At 38.0% G+C, this 20783-nt stretch overlaps 1 protein-coding gene across 3 annotated transcripts in view; it reads right to left on the bottom strand.

Annotated features, from left to right (window-relative positions):
- Positions 1-20783, bottom strand: part of GNAL (G protein subunit alpha L) — a 181996-nt gene that overhangs the window by 96325 nt on the left and 64888 nt on the right. The window contains exons 1-4 of one of the 3 annotated variants that reach the window (XM_066183599.1): positions 19755-20382; positions 19349-19421; positions 18450-18504; positions 18148-18267 (exon numbers count right to left, since the gene is read on the bottom strand). In XM_066183599.1, the coding sequence (XP_066039696.1) occupies positions 18148-18267; positions 18450-18504; positions 19349-19421; positions 19755-19893 (387 nt within the window). In that variant the 5' untranslated portion in view covers positions 19894-20382. Of the gene's footprint in view, positions 1-18147; positions 18268-18449; positions 18505-19348; positions 19422-19533; positions 19735-19754; positions 20383-20783 lie in introns of those variants that run through there. The other 2 variants (XM_066183609.1, XM_066183591.1) reach the window with 2 other exon arrangements.

Raw genomic sequence — 20783 nt, 5'->3', positions numbered from 1 at the left:
AAAGAAAGAAATATTCTGATGAATTACTCAAGTATGCAGTGTTACACATAAATATGCACGTAAGTATGTGTATCCGTAAAAAAAGGAAGAAACCTACATAATTCCTGTTGCAAAACAACAATTAATGCTAAAAGTTTTGGCACTTCTTCCAGACTACTGTCAGAAAGACAATATAATAACACTATAAATAAAATAAGTGGTATAATAAACAACATCTCAAAAGCTGGTGCAATACTCAGGTGTATACATTTGCTGTAATGGTAAATACTGTTTTTACAGTAAACAATTTACTAATGCATGCAAGGTATAAAGCTCTTGGAAAATCAGAATAAATCAATTAAACCCCAAATATTATTGCTTTTTTTTTTTTTTTGCAACTGATGCAAACCAATTGTATTACATTCCTTGAACATTCTCCGCTTGTAAAGTGAAGAGTCACAAGTTTCAGATATTTTTAAAAATGGTACTAATGATTCAGTTCCAAGTTTTCTTCTGTTTGTTTGTGATGTATTTTTTACATCCATTCAGGTAAATGAGAAAAAAAGCTAGTTATTTCTCTTCCTCACTGCTAATTTTCAGTTCTAGATGACTGCAGAGGTTAATTCTAAGTTGGCTGGCTTTCAATCACATTTTTTATCTACCACTTGTAAACTTTCTTGGAAACTTATTCTGATCTTAAAAAAATAACAACATAACAAAACCTGCTTAAATCAGAACTTTAATTTTGAGTAAAATGTCATTATTCTTGTCTTGCACTTATTTTGAAGAATAAAGTAACAATATTGGCTTGTATTGATGTAACATTGTACTAGTTTTGAACATGTTGTATGTTTACATTTTAGATAATTTATGTTTAGACACAGATGGAGAGCAATTTTACTCTAGTCTAAAGCAGCTTGATTTTTTTAACAAACCTGGTGACAAACACGCTCATGTCAATATTTTATTTCACATAATAAAAAAAAAGTGAACTTCCTTTCCAAGTGTCTCTTACACGCTCAGGAAACGTCACTGGTACATTTTCCTTGTGATAAGAGAGGATTCAGATTTTGGAGAACTAAATATGGAAACTAAGGTAAAGGATGGCAGTAATACAATTTAAAGCAAATTACAAATACTACTAGATACAGAGAAGCCTTCAGCTTGCCTCTGCATAGTACTTGTTATTAAGCATTCAGCTTATAATAATTAATATATTATATTAACTATTCAGCTAAGATGGCATCTGTATTTTTGCAAAGATTGATATATTCTCCTTCCATTTTTTCTGATTACCTAAATCCAGGTTAAACGCAAAGGAGGTAATATTTTTCCTTTTTTTTTTCCTCCACGAGAAAAGAGATGAAATAATTTAATGCTTGAGTTAATACAGGCGCAGCTACCAGGGTTGTATTTAACATTTTTAGCAGGAGTTGAAAAGTTCAACTGAAAAACTTCACTGGACTTTATGAAGACAAAACATTAGATCATATCATGTTTGCTCTCCATTTATCTCCTAAACAACACAATTTAGCTTAGCTAAAATCTGAATTGACCCTCAGGCTTTTTAAGTGTATACATTGTGAAACTTCAGGAGCATCACTGCTCCTGTGGAGAGCCCTTTCCCTTCTGGATAGCCACAGGCTCCATCACATTATCAGATAACACCTTTTACAAGGACAAGCTGGTAGAAGTGAGTTGATGATTTTCTTGTAGTAGAAATCTCTCCCAGCTTACAGAGAGAAAACCAGAAAGAAAATCATCATGGATTCTGGCAAGAAAGGCAATGTGGTCTCACACTCGCTACGGTGCAACTGGAAAAATTCAATAAGGGTTAATGGGGGAATTTCACTGGCATATAAGCCAAAATTTTCACCTGATCAACAGCTATGATTCATTTGTTCTTTTAGTTAACCTATTTAAAAATGAATCAGCATAGTGCTGATATGGGATATATGGGAAATGACTCTTGGAAATTTCTCTTCTGGAAATGACTTCTTAAATCTTGTATCAGGAAGGCTTTGCAGGGTCACACTAGACCTCCTTCTAGTCTACTATCCTTTGTCCAACAGTGGATGCCCAAAAAGAAATGGGCTAGGTCAGGACAAGGATACATAACAACAGTCTTCCAAGACTTCTCAAGAACTTGACCCAAACAGGCTTTCCAGATACTCAGGAGCCCACAGCTGATTTCTGTTTTGTGGACTCTGAACACATCCCATCTCCTCTATGTGAACTTTATAAAATAGCTTTGATTCTACATACTATCACTGACATGGCATGCACTGGAACAATGCCCCATTCTTACCTTACCTTACAACCACAGGAACACTTACACTGGCTGATCCAATACCATGGGAAAATGTAAACAGAATTTAAATGTGTACACACACACACACACATATATATACATACACATATACATATACATATATATATATAGGTACCCTCCCTTGCCATGTCTTTTGTGGTCAAATGACTCCTCATGGGATTTCTGCATACCTATCTAGCGTATTTTCAGTAAAAATAATAGAGTAGTAGAGTGGAAGTGCCTTGCAGTTACACAACAAAACCAGGAGAAAAGGGTTCTTGTGACATAAGGCTCAAACAGCCATTTAAGTCCTTTGTACACTCAAGTTCATGTGAGTCGATTGCTTTTGAAAGGCATCAGACTAAGCCTTAAAGCTCCAGTCCACAAAAAGTTAAGTTTAGAAATAACTGCAGTGAATGTAGCTGTGTTTACTTATCCAAAAGGGCAAGGGTGAGCAAGACAGACCTGTTCTTGTACCATTTAATCTCTGCAAGGAATGTCAGTCTTCACATCAGAAGAAGCAAAACCAACACACAGAGCTGGGTTTCTCCTGACACAGGGATTCTCAGCGGCTTTTGGTCTGACTCTAATCTCTGCCCATAGATACGGAGGTGAAGGAAGTGAGCCTGCCTGTTTAGATAGCCATCACCTTCCCATTACATCCTACTGCTTGTTCCCATCTCCGCTTTCTTCTTCTCCATTTTGTGCCACCCGCCCTCAGTTAAAACCACGGAAATGATCCGCACTAAAAATAACCTCTCCCTCCACCTCATTTGGTCAGGCCAAACAAACAGCTTTACCAGAACACAGCTGAGGGCATGGCACAGGCATAAAAATGGTAAAGTGGAGTGGATAGTGATGGGGGAGGGTTGGAGGAAGGAGGACAATGGCTTAACCTGGCAGCATTGTTGGAACAAATGCACATGAAACTAAACAGTAGGCACTCCTTAGCTGCCCAGAGCAGCAACATGATTCAAAGACTGATGACTTGCTTAAAATATAAAACCTGAGGAGAAAAATAATTGATGTAGAGACAGGAAAAGGGTATCACATGAGTCTAAGCATCTCAAAAAAGTAAATGAATTGCAAAGTCAATTGGCCAGTGATATACTCTCCAGTTTTGACACATCAAGTCCCAACAAGAACTCAACCTTTCCACACTGGAAAAACCTGCCCAGAGAGAGTATGCACTGATACAACATGACCTACAGCAAACAAAGAGTGTTCAGAGTAAACTTGCTAGGAGCAAATACCTGGAATTCCCCCCAAGTCAAGCCAACCGTTAGAGTCACAATTTTCTCCCTACTACATCCTCCCATTCCATAAAGCAACTCTCCATAAAGTGCTGAAATTTTTTATTTTAAATTTCCCTCTTGGTGTCTGGAAGCATGCAAAACAATATGTTTTTACAAAAAAAACCCCCCAAAACCAAACAAATGCACCTAATTATGCTATTTGCAAAGATGATTTGTTTCGGAAAGGGAAAAAGTAAAAGAAAAGAAAACTTTGATTTACTGCATATTTTTTATCTCTGTATTTCCCCCAGGATTCCAGCTCCTAAAGTTTAAGTATGTTGACATCTATCATGTAAGCATGGATCAGGAATGGTATTAGCATGACATGTGGCTCCACTTATAATAAGCCCATCACTCCTAACAATTACAGAACCAAACAAAAAGGTATGCCTTTCAAAGTGACTATCCTTTGAGTCAACAACATTGTAAGATGCATGTCAGCATTTTTTACTTCAAATTCATTCCATTAGGAAAGTAGGAACTACTCCTAGTGGGAATATGCAATGGAAATTGTCTCTTTTTTCTACAGATTTTGCTATCACAAGCCGAACTAACGAAACCTGGTATGCTGCGATCTGCGTCTGTAGTTCTTTAAACCTCTCACTAGCAAAGTCAACAGCTTTGTCTTAACTCTGCTCTCAAAGCCCTCTTCTGAAGACAAATGCAAAACACACATCTCCAAAAAGCCTGCAGACTACCAAGGAAGGCATTTGCCACAGGATTCACCAGTTTACTTCCTCACAGTGATAGTTGGGAGCTGCCACCAATATTTCAAAGCTACTCCCCTGACACCCTCCTGGAGAACCTTCTCACTGATGCCACAGACTTGAAACAAACTTGTTTTATCCTCCAAATTCTATTTGCATTTCCACATACTCCAGGGGCTACAGCTAACAGCCTTTGTACAGAAGTAGGAAAAGTCTTATACATAAATGCACATATGTGTGGCAGTGCACACACAAGAAAACAAAAACCCCTCCTTGCTGGTTTGAATTGAAAATATCTGAAGGCATGCTCTTTGCTCTTTTGAGCCTTTAGAGATAGTACTCCTGACTGCATTACTTCCCTCAGCCATTTCTTTCCGCTTTTAGGGAGGAAAATGTTAGGCCCTGTCCAATTAGGAAATGTGCATAACTATCCAGGAGAAGAACTGAATCATGTGCATCTTGCCAGGAATCAGTTTTAAAACAATCAACATGTGGAAGCACAAGAGAGTGAGTTTTGTGCATGTCATGCTATAGTCTGCTACACAGTCTGAAATAGCACCCTGGAAGAACACGCACTATTTAAGAGAAATTGTCACTCTCTGTTTATACAATGTCGCCATGACAAAATTAGTTAAATAACTAATGGACGTCCTAGATTAATTCAAGACATAATTACAGAAGATTTAGTTTTGGAAAAGAAGTCCCGGGGGCTTTCAACCAACATGCCCATAGAAACTCTGTGAACAGAAAGTGGCAAATGACCAACTGACATGACCTTGTGTCTTCCAAAGTTTCCCAGATTTTCAGTTTTTAACTTCCTGAGCATGAGGTGATTCATGTCACTGAAAATGCAGATGTAAGTGCCTGAAACTGGGCAGTCGTATCTCAGTGTATTTTTGACATTCTGTTCGTTAAATTCACTGCTGCAGAATATCCCGAACATGTGAACCGCCATACACCACGGAAGAGAGGAATTTTCTCCTCTCCTCAGCTTCGTTTCCTCTCTCTGAAAAGACAGGCACAAGAATATGTAATTACAGCTTTTTAAATACTAAAAATTGTATTTGGCTCCCTTTCCCCTTCAACTTGGAGTGATCCCTTTCCAAGAGTAAACATATCCAGTTTACTTTGTCTCCTCTTACTCTTCACGCTCTCCTCTGGACTCCATTCTTTTTAAGTTCAGTTCCCAAAATTAGACACAATACCCCAGCTGAGGACTCACCACTGCCAAAGAGAATGGCATAATTACTTCATGCTTTTTTGTACAACAGCCTTGTTAATGCATCCCAGAATGAGTTAACTTATTGTTTGTGGTCCATTACTACAACAAAGAATTTTTTCCTGCACTAAAAGCAGTTTCTTTGCATCCTGTATCCTCTACCATTCCCCTCCCTAGAGACTTTCTGTTTATTCCTGAGAGGCTACCAGAAGGGGATGACTGGTTGACCTGCTGGAGACAAGCATGTTTGACAGACTTTAATGTACAGATTTAGTATTACCAAGATCCTATAGCAACTTGTTCTTAATTCCTCGTACTGCTAAAAAAACCTGAAAAGTGAAACAGAATTGAACAATTTTCTCTGAAATGTGCTAGTCAAAACTGACAGAGAAAATACGATGAAGAGAGGTACAGATTTAAAAATTAAAGACGTGAATAAAGAAAAGTATTTTAGCAGTAAAAAGAGGCCTTCTCTAGTAGCCACTCCTTACTATTTTTGCTTCTTTAATCACAATCTACAACACTTTTTCCCACAAACCACAAGTGCTGAATCATGTAAGACCTAAATTGACATAAAAATAACAAAATTCTGCTACTTGCAGCGTTTCCCCAAGGGAGATCAAAAAGTTCAGACCATTTTCTCTTAGTGACACACAGTATTAGGAACTGCTAAGAAAAAAAAAAAGGGGGCATTTTGTATTTTTAAACATTTTATTTCTCTTAATGAGAAGGGTTCCAAACAATGGTGTTCTTTTCTGCTAAATCAGGCAAACCGTAATGAACAATTAAGGAACTATGAGCAGATTTGAAAGCACAAATGTCCTTTGTGGTACCGTAAACATTGCCTTTCCAAAATCAGGCTGAAGAGCAATTTATTTTCCATTTTAAGAACAAAAATAAAGTGTGTTCTCCGTCTGTACGGAAGAAAAATATTAGTCATGGTAGATAATTTAAAAAATGCGTCTTCGTAAGTCATACATGGCACTATAGCAAATGAGAAGACATGTCATTACACATGAAAGAATAAAAAAATTGAATGCAATGGATGTTTTTGAACAGACTAGTCAACAGGTATAACAGATCTTAAAATACCTGAGATAAGGATAATTATCATTAATAGTACCTTTTGGGGTCTGCTAATGTGTTGGTACAGAGGCCTTTGTGCATATTCCTCTTACTTGCAATTGTGCCCAAGCTCTCGTGGAATTATAAAATAATCTACTGTAATTATACAAAGATATCAACTCAGTGTCAAAAACTCCCCAAACTCGACCAACAGCAAAACACCAACAAAACCTCCACCCCACAATAAAAAAGACTAGATAATGAAAAAGAAAACAACACCTTGAACACTACTTGTAGTTTGGGTTTCTCATTGCCAACAGGGTCTAGTAAAACTAGAAGGGCAACAAGAATGAGCAAAGACATGGAACAAGTCCTGTGAGAGAAGTTAAGGAGATTTTTTAAATGGAAAGACAAATATTTGAAGGTATATAATATGCAATGAGAGGGGTAATGTAGGAAGGATAAAATATTTCTAATACAGAAACTAGGGAAGACTTGTGGGCAGCAGGCTTGGAGGGAAAAAACCAACAAAACAAAACAAACAAAAACCTCCAAATCAATCAAGTGGCACTTCCTCATACAACACATACTTAAACTGCAGAACTCACTGCTGTAACTGAAAGCTCACACAGGTGGGGGGGGGGGGGAAAATCCCGGAAGAAAAAAAATACCAAAATTATTAAATCCAGAAATACCACTCCCAGTCAAAAAAACCCTCAGCCATAAATTTGTAGAGACTAGGACAACCAATGTGGGGAACATTACTATGTGCACGTCCCCTTCTTAAACTGTTTTTTCCTGTATCACTATCAGTCACAGTCAGAGATGAGATCTGGTGCTAAATGAACCCATGATCTGAGCTGGTACTGAGTTCTTATGGTTTTATTGAGCTGTGCAAATCAATTTAAGGTAAATTATCTAGGACACTGTGCATAAAACCTTTCCTTCTGCACAGAAAGTTATGCTGCTGCAGCCTACTGTTCAGCAAGCCTTTTAAAGATATTATTATTAAAAAACCCCACAATATGAAAATGAATCATGGTGATTGAAAAGACCTACTGTTCACAGCTTAATAGCATCCAGAGAACTGTCACTTATCTGAAAAAGATTTTGCTTATTTCAAGTTCTGTGCCAATCTCTAACCTACACAACTTAACCCACCCCCAAGAAAATCCATAAAAGTGCTCAACGACCTCCCAAATATAAAATTAACGGGGAAAAATGATTTGCTTATTTTGTTTTACAATTGAAAGTATTAGTGATTTTTATATTAATATCACTGCATAACCGGAAGCTCAGCTGCATGAATGCTGTGCTGGCAGTACTAGCTGTGCATTCAGGTCCATATATATCCAACTGTTTAAGCCTTTGCAACATTAGACCCTCGGGAATATAGCTGCTTAGGATGACTTCTGTATTTATGGAATATAATAGTTCTTGCCAGCCTTTCATTCATCAGTGAGAAGAATCAAAACCTGCTCTGCAGCACTGAAGGCCAAGGACGAAATTTAATACTTTATTTCTTTAAAATCCAGTGAAAAGTCTCTGCGGTTTGAATGGCTGGCTCACAGAAATGTCAACAGCCATCCTCCTTTGCTGACATGATTTTCAGTCCCTAAAATTATTTTTTTATTATGATTTCTCACTTAGACATTCCCTGACTAATTATTCTTCTGGTCCATGATATACCCACACTGTGGTTGGTTAGCATGTTAAGTTTGCTGCTGTTAAAATCCAGGGAGAAATTCAGCAGATAACAACAGTGATTAGAAATGCTAATTCTAGGGGTGGTAAAAGAAAAGCTCTACTGTTCAGTTAAAAGTATACTACCCTAAATAAACGAGTCTTCTCTTTCCAAAAGGAACATGCAGCACTGACAGAGATCATCATTTAGCATCCTGAGATGGAAAGAGATGCTGAAGTTAGAGGACACCTGCCCGCCAGAAAGAATATTCTCACCCACATTTTAAAAGCTACAAATCCTACCACGGAGCCTCACTCTGCTTCTGCTGAGATACCTGCTGAAAATCTAATAATTTATGACATGGTTTCAGTAGCACGTGGTGACACCTGACCTCTTCCTCTAGTGACCATATATTTGTTACATAGCTTTTTCATTCACATTTCTCCTTCACTCTTTTTTTTTTTTTCCCCTGGGATTGGTAACTCCTCATGGCACACAGCTTGCACCAAAGGCACTCTGAAGCTAACTGACACCCAGGTCCTGCTGCTGTTTGTGGTCAGCTGTAGGTTTGCAGGCAAGGGGCAGTTTGTTCTCTGCACAGAGGGCAGCAAGGACACACTTTCCCCTATTTTAGTTAACTGTTCTTTGCCTTTTCTTGTTTTCCTACCTGACAGTTCTTAAATTTGGTATTATTTAGCTCCTATGAAAGAAAGTATGTGGGTGTATGTTAAGAAAAGAATGATCTGCACAGCTCTGTCACTTAACATCCTCTGGAAGTGAGGGTGGACGTGAGCAAAAAGCATTCGCCAAATTAACAGAGATAAGAGGGCTTGCATATCTTTAGCCTATTTTATCTTGCTAAACAATTTCAGTTCAAAACAGTGGGAAAATTATTTGCATTAAAATATGTTTATTTTACTACTGACAGCACCAAGAAAACTAAAATGTAATGAATTGGCAGAAGTGTCAGAAAATGTTTACTTTTAAAAGATTTAAAAGGCAAAGTTCATCTCTAACGTCGACGTAACAGAAAAAATTCCAATATTCTTCTTGCCTAAGGATAAATATCCTTTCAAAACATCCAGCATAGGTTTTTAAAACAAATACTAGTAGATTAATTACAAGAGTACACTTTAAACCAACCAAAATTAATCTACTGATTTAAAGCAAGAAACCATAATCTGCATGCTTCATATGATAGCCGGCATGCTTACAACCAGAGGTAGCTCAGTTCCAAGAAATTATTACAAGTTTCCAAAGTAAAAGGCCATTTGAGCTTGAAACTGTATTGTACAAATTACATTCTCCTCCTGACTCCTTTTACAGAGAAGGCCTTGAAACTTGAATTGAATCTCTTTAACTACAGAAAAACAAATTATGTGACAAGGGTGACAGAACAAAACCATAAACATTTTATGGAAACTTTTAGCAGTCAACTGCAAATGTGCATTGTTCTCGTCTTTTATCGGCTTTTTAGCTGTCCTATTTATATTTCTTATAAAGAACTTCTTAGATCCTCCGAGGAAAAAAGTTGTTTGTAATACTTCTTGGTTTTCAACCTATCTATTTCAGAGTATGCAAGGTATATATAGAGTCTTCTGTTCACACTGTTTAGGTTGTTCTCTGTTCCTCAGCTCAGGTTGCTACCTTCTGCAAACAAAATATCCTCTCTGTGTATGCAGTCTTTGTTGAAGTTATAAAAGGTAATCCGCTGTTGACAGTAAGTACAAGCCATGGATGAAGCTATGGAGGTGACGAAAAAAACAAGCAAAGGTCTAAACTGGCAATGTTAACACTGTTGCAGAAAGAGAAGTTGTGATCTCATCAGGAGCTGAAGGAAGGGGGATGTAGCTCTTTGCTGCTGTGCAGATGAGCACTCGCTTCTTTGGAACTCTAAATAATGACACTAAAACTATTTGAGTAGGTGATAGTCTCTGTTCCATACATCTCCACTGGATTCAGTGACAAGATGCATACATGTGATGATTTATCCATGATCTGTACACTTTTATCATGGTCACTGAAGTAAAAAACAAAGATTCTCCCTGAGTAGTAAATATACTACTTTTCCAGAGCACTCAAAAATGGCAAAAGCAGCAAATCAACCTGCAATCCTTGGCCTAGGAGATTAAAATAATTAATTGATAATAAAGACAATTCTGAAACATACTCCTCTTTTCTTTGGTTGTGATGGAAAATCTGTTTCAATGTGGTTTGTAAATAATGGCAATTCATTAAAAATTTCAACATCCTTCTTCTGAAAACTGCCGCTTGTGAAAGTCTGAAATGCCATCATCCTTCGACTAAATGGACAACGTGCCTTCATTAAGACTGTGGTTACTTTTTGCACTTATTTACATTTACTTCCATTATAATTCAGTTCAGTTTACACTTAAGGGGAAAAACAAGTGAGTTTCTTGCCGTCATTTGATGTGCATGTCAAATCTTAATATACAAACTACTTGGTAACTAAATCTTTCTACAGAGATTTCAGTGCACCTCAGTGGTAGTGGTAAAAATGACAAGAATTCGTTTCTTGCCTGAAGAAAGACTGGGAATCAGGATCAGTTGGTGATTCTGGCCAGGCTACTACACCTCTGTCAAGCATCACCATGGGGATCAGTGCTACTCCATTGGCTGTTTTTCCAAGCCTTGCCTCCTAGGATGGCACAGGACTTCTGCCACCTCTGCATGGCAGGATTGCTTTCAGAAGATACCCTGGCAGCAGACACACTCATGAAGGATTTCAGAACAGCAGACCCCAAAAGCAACCACACTTTAAAATAAATCTGTGTCCTTCACAGATCTGTGGACAGGACAATGACAATGATAGTGCAGGCTTTAACCTATTGATCCTGCCGTTCTTAAATTCAAAATTCGGGTGTACACTGAAAAATACTTGATGAACAAAAATATTCTAATGCTCAGAAATGATCCTCTAATACGTTTTTGGTTCTGTGAGGAGAACCAGTCACTCAAAATGTTATTAGTCTTCAAGTTATTAGTCTTCCTGTTGCCACCTAATCTACTATCCAAATTTAGATGTAAAAATATGTTTATCCTAGTAAAATGCAATATACTTATATGAACATTCATCTCAAATTGTAGCAAAAAAATGGCAGAATGTGACACTTATTACTAATAATTTGCAGTAGTTGACTGGATGCTAGACTGACTGTAAAAAAACCTCTAATTAATTTGTATTAATAGGTACAAAACTTGGAAGTAACACCAGAAAATGTCAACAGGTTTGGAGACCACTGAAATAAGTTAGGTTTTACTTAGCAGCAGGAATAATAATAACAACAATAATAAATGATTATATCTTCCCGGTTTCACAATGAAAGTCTTGATGTTGTGTGATGACAACAAGTAAGTCAGGCTGGATAAAGTGTGAGTATCACCTCACCATCTGGGAAACCAGAGTCACAATATAAGACAGCAAATATTTCATTTGGTTTTACTATGATGATGTAATACTTAATGTAACACTGAACTTTATTCACAGGCACCATTGTTCAGAAGAGTTTCTCAAATAACTGCCTTTTCAGAATGGAATTAATTATTTTACACTGTAAGCTACAAAAAAATATACTCTAAAAAATGCAAAGTACTTGTGGAAAAGGTGAGCCTCTTCCAGATATTTCAAAGTTGAATCTGTTCTTAAAAATATTGAGACAGGAAGGCTTAGAAACAAAATTTAATATCTGCCTCTTCAATTTTTTTTCTGAATACAACTCCTATTTATTAACTTTGGAGCATTTTTGATCATGTACAAGATTTCCTATGGCTCCCAATCCCAGTATTTCTACTGCTTATCGTTGGGGGCCTGAGTAGATCCCTGAGCTCCTTTCCTGCGATACAAATTTAATTCTTTACTTCTCATTGGTATAAACTGTTGTGGGTCAGTGAGTTTGGAACAAAGGATGGAAGAAATATGCTACACTTTTATTACAGAAAAGCATTCTACTATAGCAAAAACCTTACTTTATTTTATGCTTGAATATCTGGCTTTTTTGTCTAAAGCAAGCACCACCCCAAACACAAACCATATTTTAAGCAAGAAATCCTGAGCTTCACAGAAGGGCGGTACTTTATACACAAACCACTCAAATTTTAAGCTCCAGTTGTTTTCAGTAAAGTCAGAGTATTTATTAAGGAGTTAAAAGAAAGGAATTAAAGAACACCATGGTACAGTTCTGTAATTTTTCAATTCCAGTATATATTATAAATTTGAGACATTTAGATGTTTTGAGATTCGTTGCTTTTTTTTTCCTCCCAAATTGTCCTATACTTGTCTGTAGTATGATCTCAGTTCCAGTCTCGTATTTTTGAAACTACACAGTTAAAATAACTGACTATTTCTGAAAGCACTACTGGATTGACCGATACATCAAAAGCAAACTTACTGCTTACAGACAACAAGAACAACATAACAAGTAACACTGAAGTATTTTTTTTATCTCGTATGAAATGCTTGTAATTTTAACACTGACTAATCAGAACATTAAGGACTCAGTTTGCTGATTTAATGAAAAGTAGACAACTTAAGCCACATCTGCATGCTAACAGTTATTTCATATGGAAGAAATGCTATTGCTGGGTTTTAGCAGAAACTGTTCTTCACATGAAAAGAGCTCAAATTCAGTATCTGCTGTTAATGCATAGTGTACAGCATGAAAACAACTGCTACCACAACGAAGACATTTCACGGGTTACCTGATTGCTTCTTCTCCCTAATATCCACTACTTTCCAGCATCAGTTCTGACAATTTTAACCTGTGTATGAAAACTAAGGAGCTGCCAACAGCTGCAACAACATATGTGTTTTCAGCTGTCTTCCTCTGACGGCCTTCTACATTAGTTGTTCAGGTATTATTAATTCAGGGCAGTAATAATGTTGCCAGACCAACACAACTTTACTGTTGTCTGGCCTTTCAGATACTTTCTGTGTTTGTTTAAATACGAAAATGCGTGTTTATGTAAATATGAAAATCTTCCAATATGCATCTTAGATCACAGAACACCACAAATGACTTAATTTTTTTTACGTCTAATTGATTTTTAAAAGTTAATATTGACCATAGTGTTGTTAAGTACTGCAATCACAGGCAGTTATAAAAACTTGTGTTCATTCTACCCAAAATGGTAAACAAAGACCAAAAGTAAAAATTTGGATAGAAAGCAAAATCAAGTGAAGATATTTGAGTGGCAGTATTCTCTGCATTCTCTCTTTCATTTTATGTTATTTTTGGGTAAAACATTGTATATTTTCACACTCACAAAAAAGATGGGAAAATTGTGAGTTAATTGAAAATCAGAAAATGTAAGGTGATGCTATTTTGTAACTCCTTTGGGCTACATCAACGGGAAACTTAAAACAATTTGTGGTCAAATAAAGTCACAGCATTAACTGTACAACCCAAGCAAGGTTAACCATATATGAACCATACTTATCGTGTTCTTTTTTTAATCCAGGATAAAGACTTTTCACAGCCCAAAACTACACTTCACCTAAGCAAGATTTTCAGTTGCTTCAACCATTGAGATGCACACTGTGAAAAGCAGCCACCTCCAGGCATCAACGCAAGATTGAATTTGAATACCAGGTATCATAAAAATTTGAAATGCTTAACAGAAGTCTAAGTAACTTCAAATTCCGAACAAAAGTATTTATCTTTCTTTAAATCATGAATACAATATCCTGATTTTTAAGAAGAAAACCTGAAGGAAAATTAAAGGCATCAGATAGAACTTGAACTTCAATATCTGAAAATGTAAAGCAAACTGCAGACCTGATTAATCTAAAGTACTTTCCTTGTCAATGCCCACATTAACATTTCATTCTTAACAGCTAAATTAAAGAGCTTGCCTGACTAATAAAATAGCTGTAAAAATTACATTTAAAGCTCACATACTAAAATCAGCACAAGGGGCTGCATCCACACAATTCACTACTTCTGAAGTTTCCAAAAAATACTTTGCCTCCCTAAAACATTCTTTGCAAAGGAAGATGAATCTTTTGAAAACTCTCCCCACTCCTTAAAAACCTGTGAAGTGTTTACATGTCCTCTACTAAGCAGATGATCCATGTTTGCTGGTAACAGGTTTGTATGGCCAAACACTTGGCCCCATGCAGCCAGGGTAGGTGACCACTACCTGCCATAAACCCAGGCAAAACTGATCAGATGAGCTTCATTCAAGACACATTTTATGCAAAGCCACTTCATTTGGCTACTTTTCTGGGGAAGACAAAGGGTAAAGGAATTATACACTGAGCAGCTTTGTGGTTCCCAGAAAATTCAAAAACTTTAATAAAAACAACTGAACTTGAGTAAACACACACTTAGATAATACACCCCAGCTACCAGCATAATATGGCCTTAAGATGTTCACCCTGATTCACCAAGGACAAAATAAATTCCCATCAATAAAGGATTAAAATTGCAGCAGGTCAATTCCTGTTAACTTTAGCAAATATCAATCAACACTTCGGCAAAAATAATTAAAACATCCTTTTCGATAGGGCATGCATGCTACAATTTCAGTGTTAAAGCATTTCTGCTGATTCCACCTTTGTGCAAAGATAATGCCTAATCTGCTCAGACAAAAATCTATCTTGATTCCTGTCACAACTTCAAGGAATCAAATACAGTGGACACTTGACTTATTTCTATTTATCAATTTTGTAAAAACTCTAGCTCTAATTCTTATGATCTACAGAATTAGAACACATCAGTCAGCCAAGAAATACTTTGTAAAAAGTGTAGCCTTTCATAAAAGTAATGAAAGACTATGTAAAAATTATAAAAGAAATCCAGAAAGCGTTCATTTTTTTTTTATTGCAACGAAAAGAATCATCAAGGTAGCATAACCAAACCACAAAAATAATGATTTTTTAAAGTAAGTAAAACCCTTGTGGGGGGCACTCCACAGACTCTTCAAGTAATGTTAAAACACTGTAAAGAGAAAACCACTTGTTTTAAAATTTGTATCACTACTAAATAATGTATAACTACTAAATGCTTACATTTTATAGAGAGGTATGTAATTTAAAAAACCAGACAAACAAAGACCCAGAATATCTTAGTCCACATATGAAGTCCCCATCTTTCCTCAAGTTCTTGGAATTTCAGTCATAAATTGCAATTAAGAGTATGATTTCACCCACAGGCAATCAGTATTTTCATATCCACCTATTTTAAGGACAATTTTCACAATTAAATGTCTATTAGTTAATCTGTATGCAGTTTAAAAATGCCTGTCCAAGCACACCAAATTTGTCACAAATATATTTAAATTAGCACCCCAGGAGTGTTGGTCAGATTGTGCCACCAGTGAACTTTCTGCATTTCATCAGGGATCCCTCTTTAAAGACTCATGATAAAATGCAGTCATTTCCCCACATTTGGCATGCAGTGTATCTGAAATCCATCTTCAACCAACACACATCGATTTTTATGACAAAGATTACATGGCTAATGCCATCCAAAAAAATGACACATCTGTAATTCAAATTGCAGCACTAAGGGTCTTCAACAACTCATTACCATTAATTCTGTTATAAACCCTAAAGCTGCCTCTTCCGTCATTCAAAGAAGGGTAACCTTTGTCACTTCACAGAATGTGCCAAAATGTGCCCCAGTGCTGCCTACATCAGCATTTTTTCCTTTACAACTATTTTGAAGTAAGGATGATTAGATCTAAAGTCTTGAATGTCTACTGCTAAATACTTGGTTTGGGCTCAGAAGGCCTTACTCCATACATCAGCTATTAATTACAGAATCAGTAATGCTTAGCAGAGGATGCCTGACTGATTACTATCCAAGTATTTATTTTTATATCTGTCCTTATCCAAAAATACTAAATGGGTCAAAATTTATTTCAGCTGGAAACCTAATTTTACTTTATTATTGGCTTAAACTGGAGTAAAATCAAGCCCTGAAGCACAATAGCATTTTTTTTTTAATCTGCCTTGCTCACAAATCCTCCTGGAGATAAATAACATTCCAAACCAAGAAAAATTTAAAAGCTCCCCAAAATCTTGGTATACTTTATATTTTCGAAATATTAAACCTAATAATTGAGCTGAGCAGAAAACAAAAGGGAAAATATGAAAGTGACACAGAAATATATTTACTTGTAAACCAGCATTAGATTTATCTTCTCCTTTTAAACTTGTAACAACCTTTCAAATATTTTTTAAAAATTATGACTAGTAATTGACACTATTTAAATAACATAATGGTATTATCAGAAAACTTATTTAATTAAAAACCACTTATTAATATTTTTATTTTAAACCAAAATCAACTTTGAATTGAGATTTCAAATGAATTATTAATTGTTTCAAAGTCCACTGGGTCCTATTCTTTTCCCCTCCAAGAAGGTTAAATTTTCCTCTATATAAAATACCAAGCCATGAGTCAAAGTTGACTAGATACAGTCAGCTTCTGTGAAAAGGAAGAAAATTTGAAAGTAATTAAAAAAAATCTCCAGCCCTATGAAAAGTCCAGTTTAGCTTTCTTTTATCCCAGAAACTCAAAATAACATATGTACTATAGAGAACCACAAAGTATATTTATCACCATTTTTTTTACTCAAATGTCTAAGGATCAAAATTCAAGAAAAAGAAATCCACGTAAAATGAGCAACAAATGCCTTAGAACTGTAATACCTGCATAAGACAAATACTTCATGTCAAGCTCACATTCCATTTCTAAAGAGAGTTTCTCATTTTCACTAACTTACATCCACCAATTGAGCAATTATGTAATATGTGGGTGTACCTCGCAGTCTTTTTTTTTTAAACATCTGCATTCTGTGTTAAATTCTAACTGTACAAGATGTCTGATAATTTTTCTTTATCTTCAACCTTCAAAGTGGTAGGTTTACCAGAGGCAAAACCACACATCAGAGAATATGAGTCATATAATAAAGAAACTACTCTTCCTCTTCTCCCCCTTGCCCCCTGAAGCTATAATAACCTAAAGACACTCTATTGTGAATGGTTTCTTTGGCAGTATTGATGGCATGTACAACTTGCAATCATTTAGCCAACAAATGAAGATATTTTTAAGTCCTTACTGTATCCATAACAAATTGCTTCCAGTACCATTTTAAGGCAAATTAAAACCGTGCTACTGTAAAAATAAAATTCAGAATGTCTATGCACTTGCTTTCATGCCATGCATAAAATATGAAACATTCTATGCATGTACCTATAAACAATAGCATAAAAAGATAAAAATAACATAAGATGCCTATGCAAGTCAATCTGAAAAGTATCTCTCATTTGTATACAGAAGATCAGCGTCCATGCAGAAGTCCCACATTGATTCCATATCAAATTAAAAGCAACATTTACATACAAGCAAACCACTGCCCATGCCAACTACAATACATGAGGAAGCAAAGCACCTTACTTGACCACTGCTTACGCAGGTTTCCACTCTGAAGTGCAGCAAGTATGGGAAACAACACTGAGGCCACTCTAGCCTTTTACTTCCTTTTATATCCTTTTCTGCAGGTAGACAGTAACTCCTCAGACTAACATCCTGCATCTAATTCCATATAGGAAACCAGCTTTCAACAAAGTCTTATTTGATGTGTCAATACGTAAGATTGCATCAGAAAATTTGAAGAGAGCTAAATGCAGAAACAGCATTTAGAAACAGCAGCAAATAAATCAGTAACAACAAAACCTCGCACCACTAAAACAGGTGCAACCACCACAGTCTTGTTAGAAAGTTAACTGAGGTGATGCTGGCACAAGATCTTTCCATGACCATCTTCCAAAAAGTAAAAAACCCCAATGTTTCAGTAAATCAAAGTGAAGCAACACGTTCCCCTTTGAAGCAAAATAAATCAGTGGTTTCTATTCTTACCTGTGTATAGTCAAAGTCAGAAAGAGGAGCTATACTCTTGATGTAGTCCATTCGAAATTGGTTTTCTGGGTTGGCCAATGGAACTGGGGGTATTAAAGTGCTCATAGCTGAAACTATAGTCTAGAATTGGATAAAACAAAAAAAACACATTAATCTGGATAAATCTAGGATACAGGATCAATAGAAGATAATCCAATCTGATCAGCAAAATGGGATTTCTCTCATCACAATCTTGGAGAGCATAATCCTTATAATTTCCAGTACAAACAAGCATTTAAGAACAGTATAAAGTGTGTTCTTACCACAATCGCATCTTTAACGTTTTTCCGAATATCCAGTATTTTCTGTTTCTTTTCTCTGCATTAAAACAGAAATATTAACGCTTTGATTTTTTCTTCCAAAGCAGTTCAGTCACTTGCATCTATTTTTTTTTCACTGATCGCTTGTTTATCTGCTCTTCAAACATTAAAACATACTAATAGAGAAAAAAAAAAGGCAAAAATACATTTCCCCCTCATCCATTTCCTTGCATAGTATGAAGAGCAATGCACATTCATCCCTAATTTATTTTTTTTTAAAACAGACAATCACAGCCACATCTGCAAAGCCTCTCCTAATGGAACTGGAAGTCATTCTTTCAATTTTTACAGCATGCTGTAAACATGCTCTAAATCAACAACACGTAGGTGAAGGCCAACAGATATCTAAAATGAATGCTATGGATTAATAATGATTTCTGGCAAAGAGTTCTTTAGAGAGAAAATGATGTAGCCTCACAAAACAGGATGATTTCTAACAAACAGGCAAAATTAGTTTCAGTTTTACGCTAACCCCAGCACCGGAAAAACAGCACACAGTGTCATCCTGACTATGATTTGACATGTATTTTTATATTACAGACAGATGCAATATTTGGTTATTTGCTTCTATGTAAAAAGTAGTCGCCATGTTGTTGCTACACAGGGGCCTGTCAAGCGCTGCAGTAGCAACAGTGTAAAATACAGTAAAGGGGCCAGAAGGAGAAAATGCAAACATACAATAGCAGCAATTTCCTTATTCTCACTCCCCTCCCTCCCTCAAAACACAGTGTCAAAGCCACCAAAACACAGGGGATGAGAGTCGAAATTTCCTAGCGTACTGTGTGTTAACCTGTTTCCAACATTTAAGGAAAAATAAGTCACAAAGTGTCAATAATTCTTACTCTGAATTAAATCCATTGACATGTAGGATTCGCATTTGTTTCACAATAGTGCTTTTTCCTGACTCACCAGCCCCTAAAAGAGAAAGAAGGAAAGGAAGAACATTGTGATACACGGTTCAGGCTGGGGGGTCGGAGCGGTTGGCTATTTTTGTTTGTTTGTTTTTGGACGCGACAGCATCTCCCACCTCGGCAGCATTTCTGTATGTGTGCATCCATGTGGCTCAGGAGCTGAGCTCGATCTGTGGACGCCTCGCTCATTGCTCAATAGAGCAGCCTACATTTTCCATAGCCAAGGCGCACGCCGCATCTTCCCTCTCGGCTGCGCCCGCCGCCCCGGCGGGCTGGGGCTGCTGCCCCCTCCTCGCCCTGCTCGCCCCGGCCCCCACCTCTGCCGCTTCCTCCTTACCCAGCAGCAGCAAGCGGTGTGTCGCTTTATAAGCCAGCCTCTCTTTCTGCAACTGCTTCTCTATTTTTTTGTTGGCTTCTCGCTGCGCTTTCTCATCGATACGCTGATCCTCCGTTTTGCTGTTGCCCAAACACCCCATAGCTGCTGCTCAGGGTGGATGTCAAATCGCTGCCTTCTCAGATTTAGTATTTACAAGGGGGGAGGGAGTGGGGGGGGGGGGGGGGGAGGCAGAAGACAAGTCTTTATATCCGTGTGTGTCCCTGCGACGGTTTCTCTCCGCTTCTTCCCACCCGGCTCGCTCACATAAAATGGTCTCTGGCCGCTTTCCGATCGCAGCGGAGTTGGCTGCTTCGCTCCCCACCAGAGATGCGGAGAGCAGGCGGCAGAGGTAACCCTGCCCCGGCGGGGAGGGGGTGGGGGGAGAAAGCTGTGCAAAAATGCCTAACATGCAACGAGAGGGAGAAAAGGGCTCCTCCTGGAAACCAGCCGGGTGCCGCTCTCCGCTCTCCGCTCTCCCTCCCCACCGCGCACACAATCCCTATATTTCTCTGTAAAGGTCTATTTTTGTCTTCCTAACTCAGCACTGCCTCTTTCTGCGAGACCAGGAAACAGCCCCGCTACCAGCCCTACGCGCAGGGGAGCCGAAGGAGAAAGGTAAAAGCTGGACGGATCTACCTGGATCCTGCGGGGCCGGGGCCAGGCGGCGCCGCGGGCCCCGCGCCCCCCGCCCCGGGCCGCCCCCGCCCGCCCCGCTCGGCCGCCCCGGCCCCGGCCCCGGCCCCGGGCGCGCTGCCGCCGCCAAAACCCGGAGCTGGCATCCTCGCCGCGGGACCTGCGGCCTCCGGACCCCCGCCCGCGGCCTGCCGCAGGGGCAGCGAGCTGCGGGACGCGGCGCTCGGGGACGCGGGGGGCTTTTCCCGACCTTTCCCCGCGCTCCTCGGCGGTACTGGAAGAGGCTGGCCGCCACCAGAGCGAGGGTTGGCACTCCTGGGTCTGGAATCCCAGGCTGGCACAGGTGATGGCTGCCAC

This window comes from Chamaea fasciata, unplaced genomic scaffold (genome assembly GCF_029207755.1).
Source record: "Chamaea fasciata isolate MVZ Bird 193981 ecotype frontalis unplaced genomic scaffold, bChaFas1.0.hap1 SCAF_1, whole genome shotgun sequence".
NCBI lineage: Eukaryota > Metazoa > Chordata > Aves > Passeriformes > Sylviidae > Chamaea > Chamaea fasciata.
The sequence above is the reverse complement of the archived record's forward strand: the minus strand, read 5'-3'. Positions and strand labels throughout refer to the sequence as shown.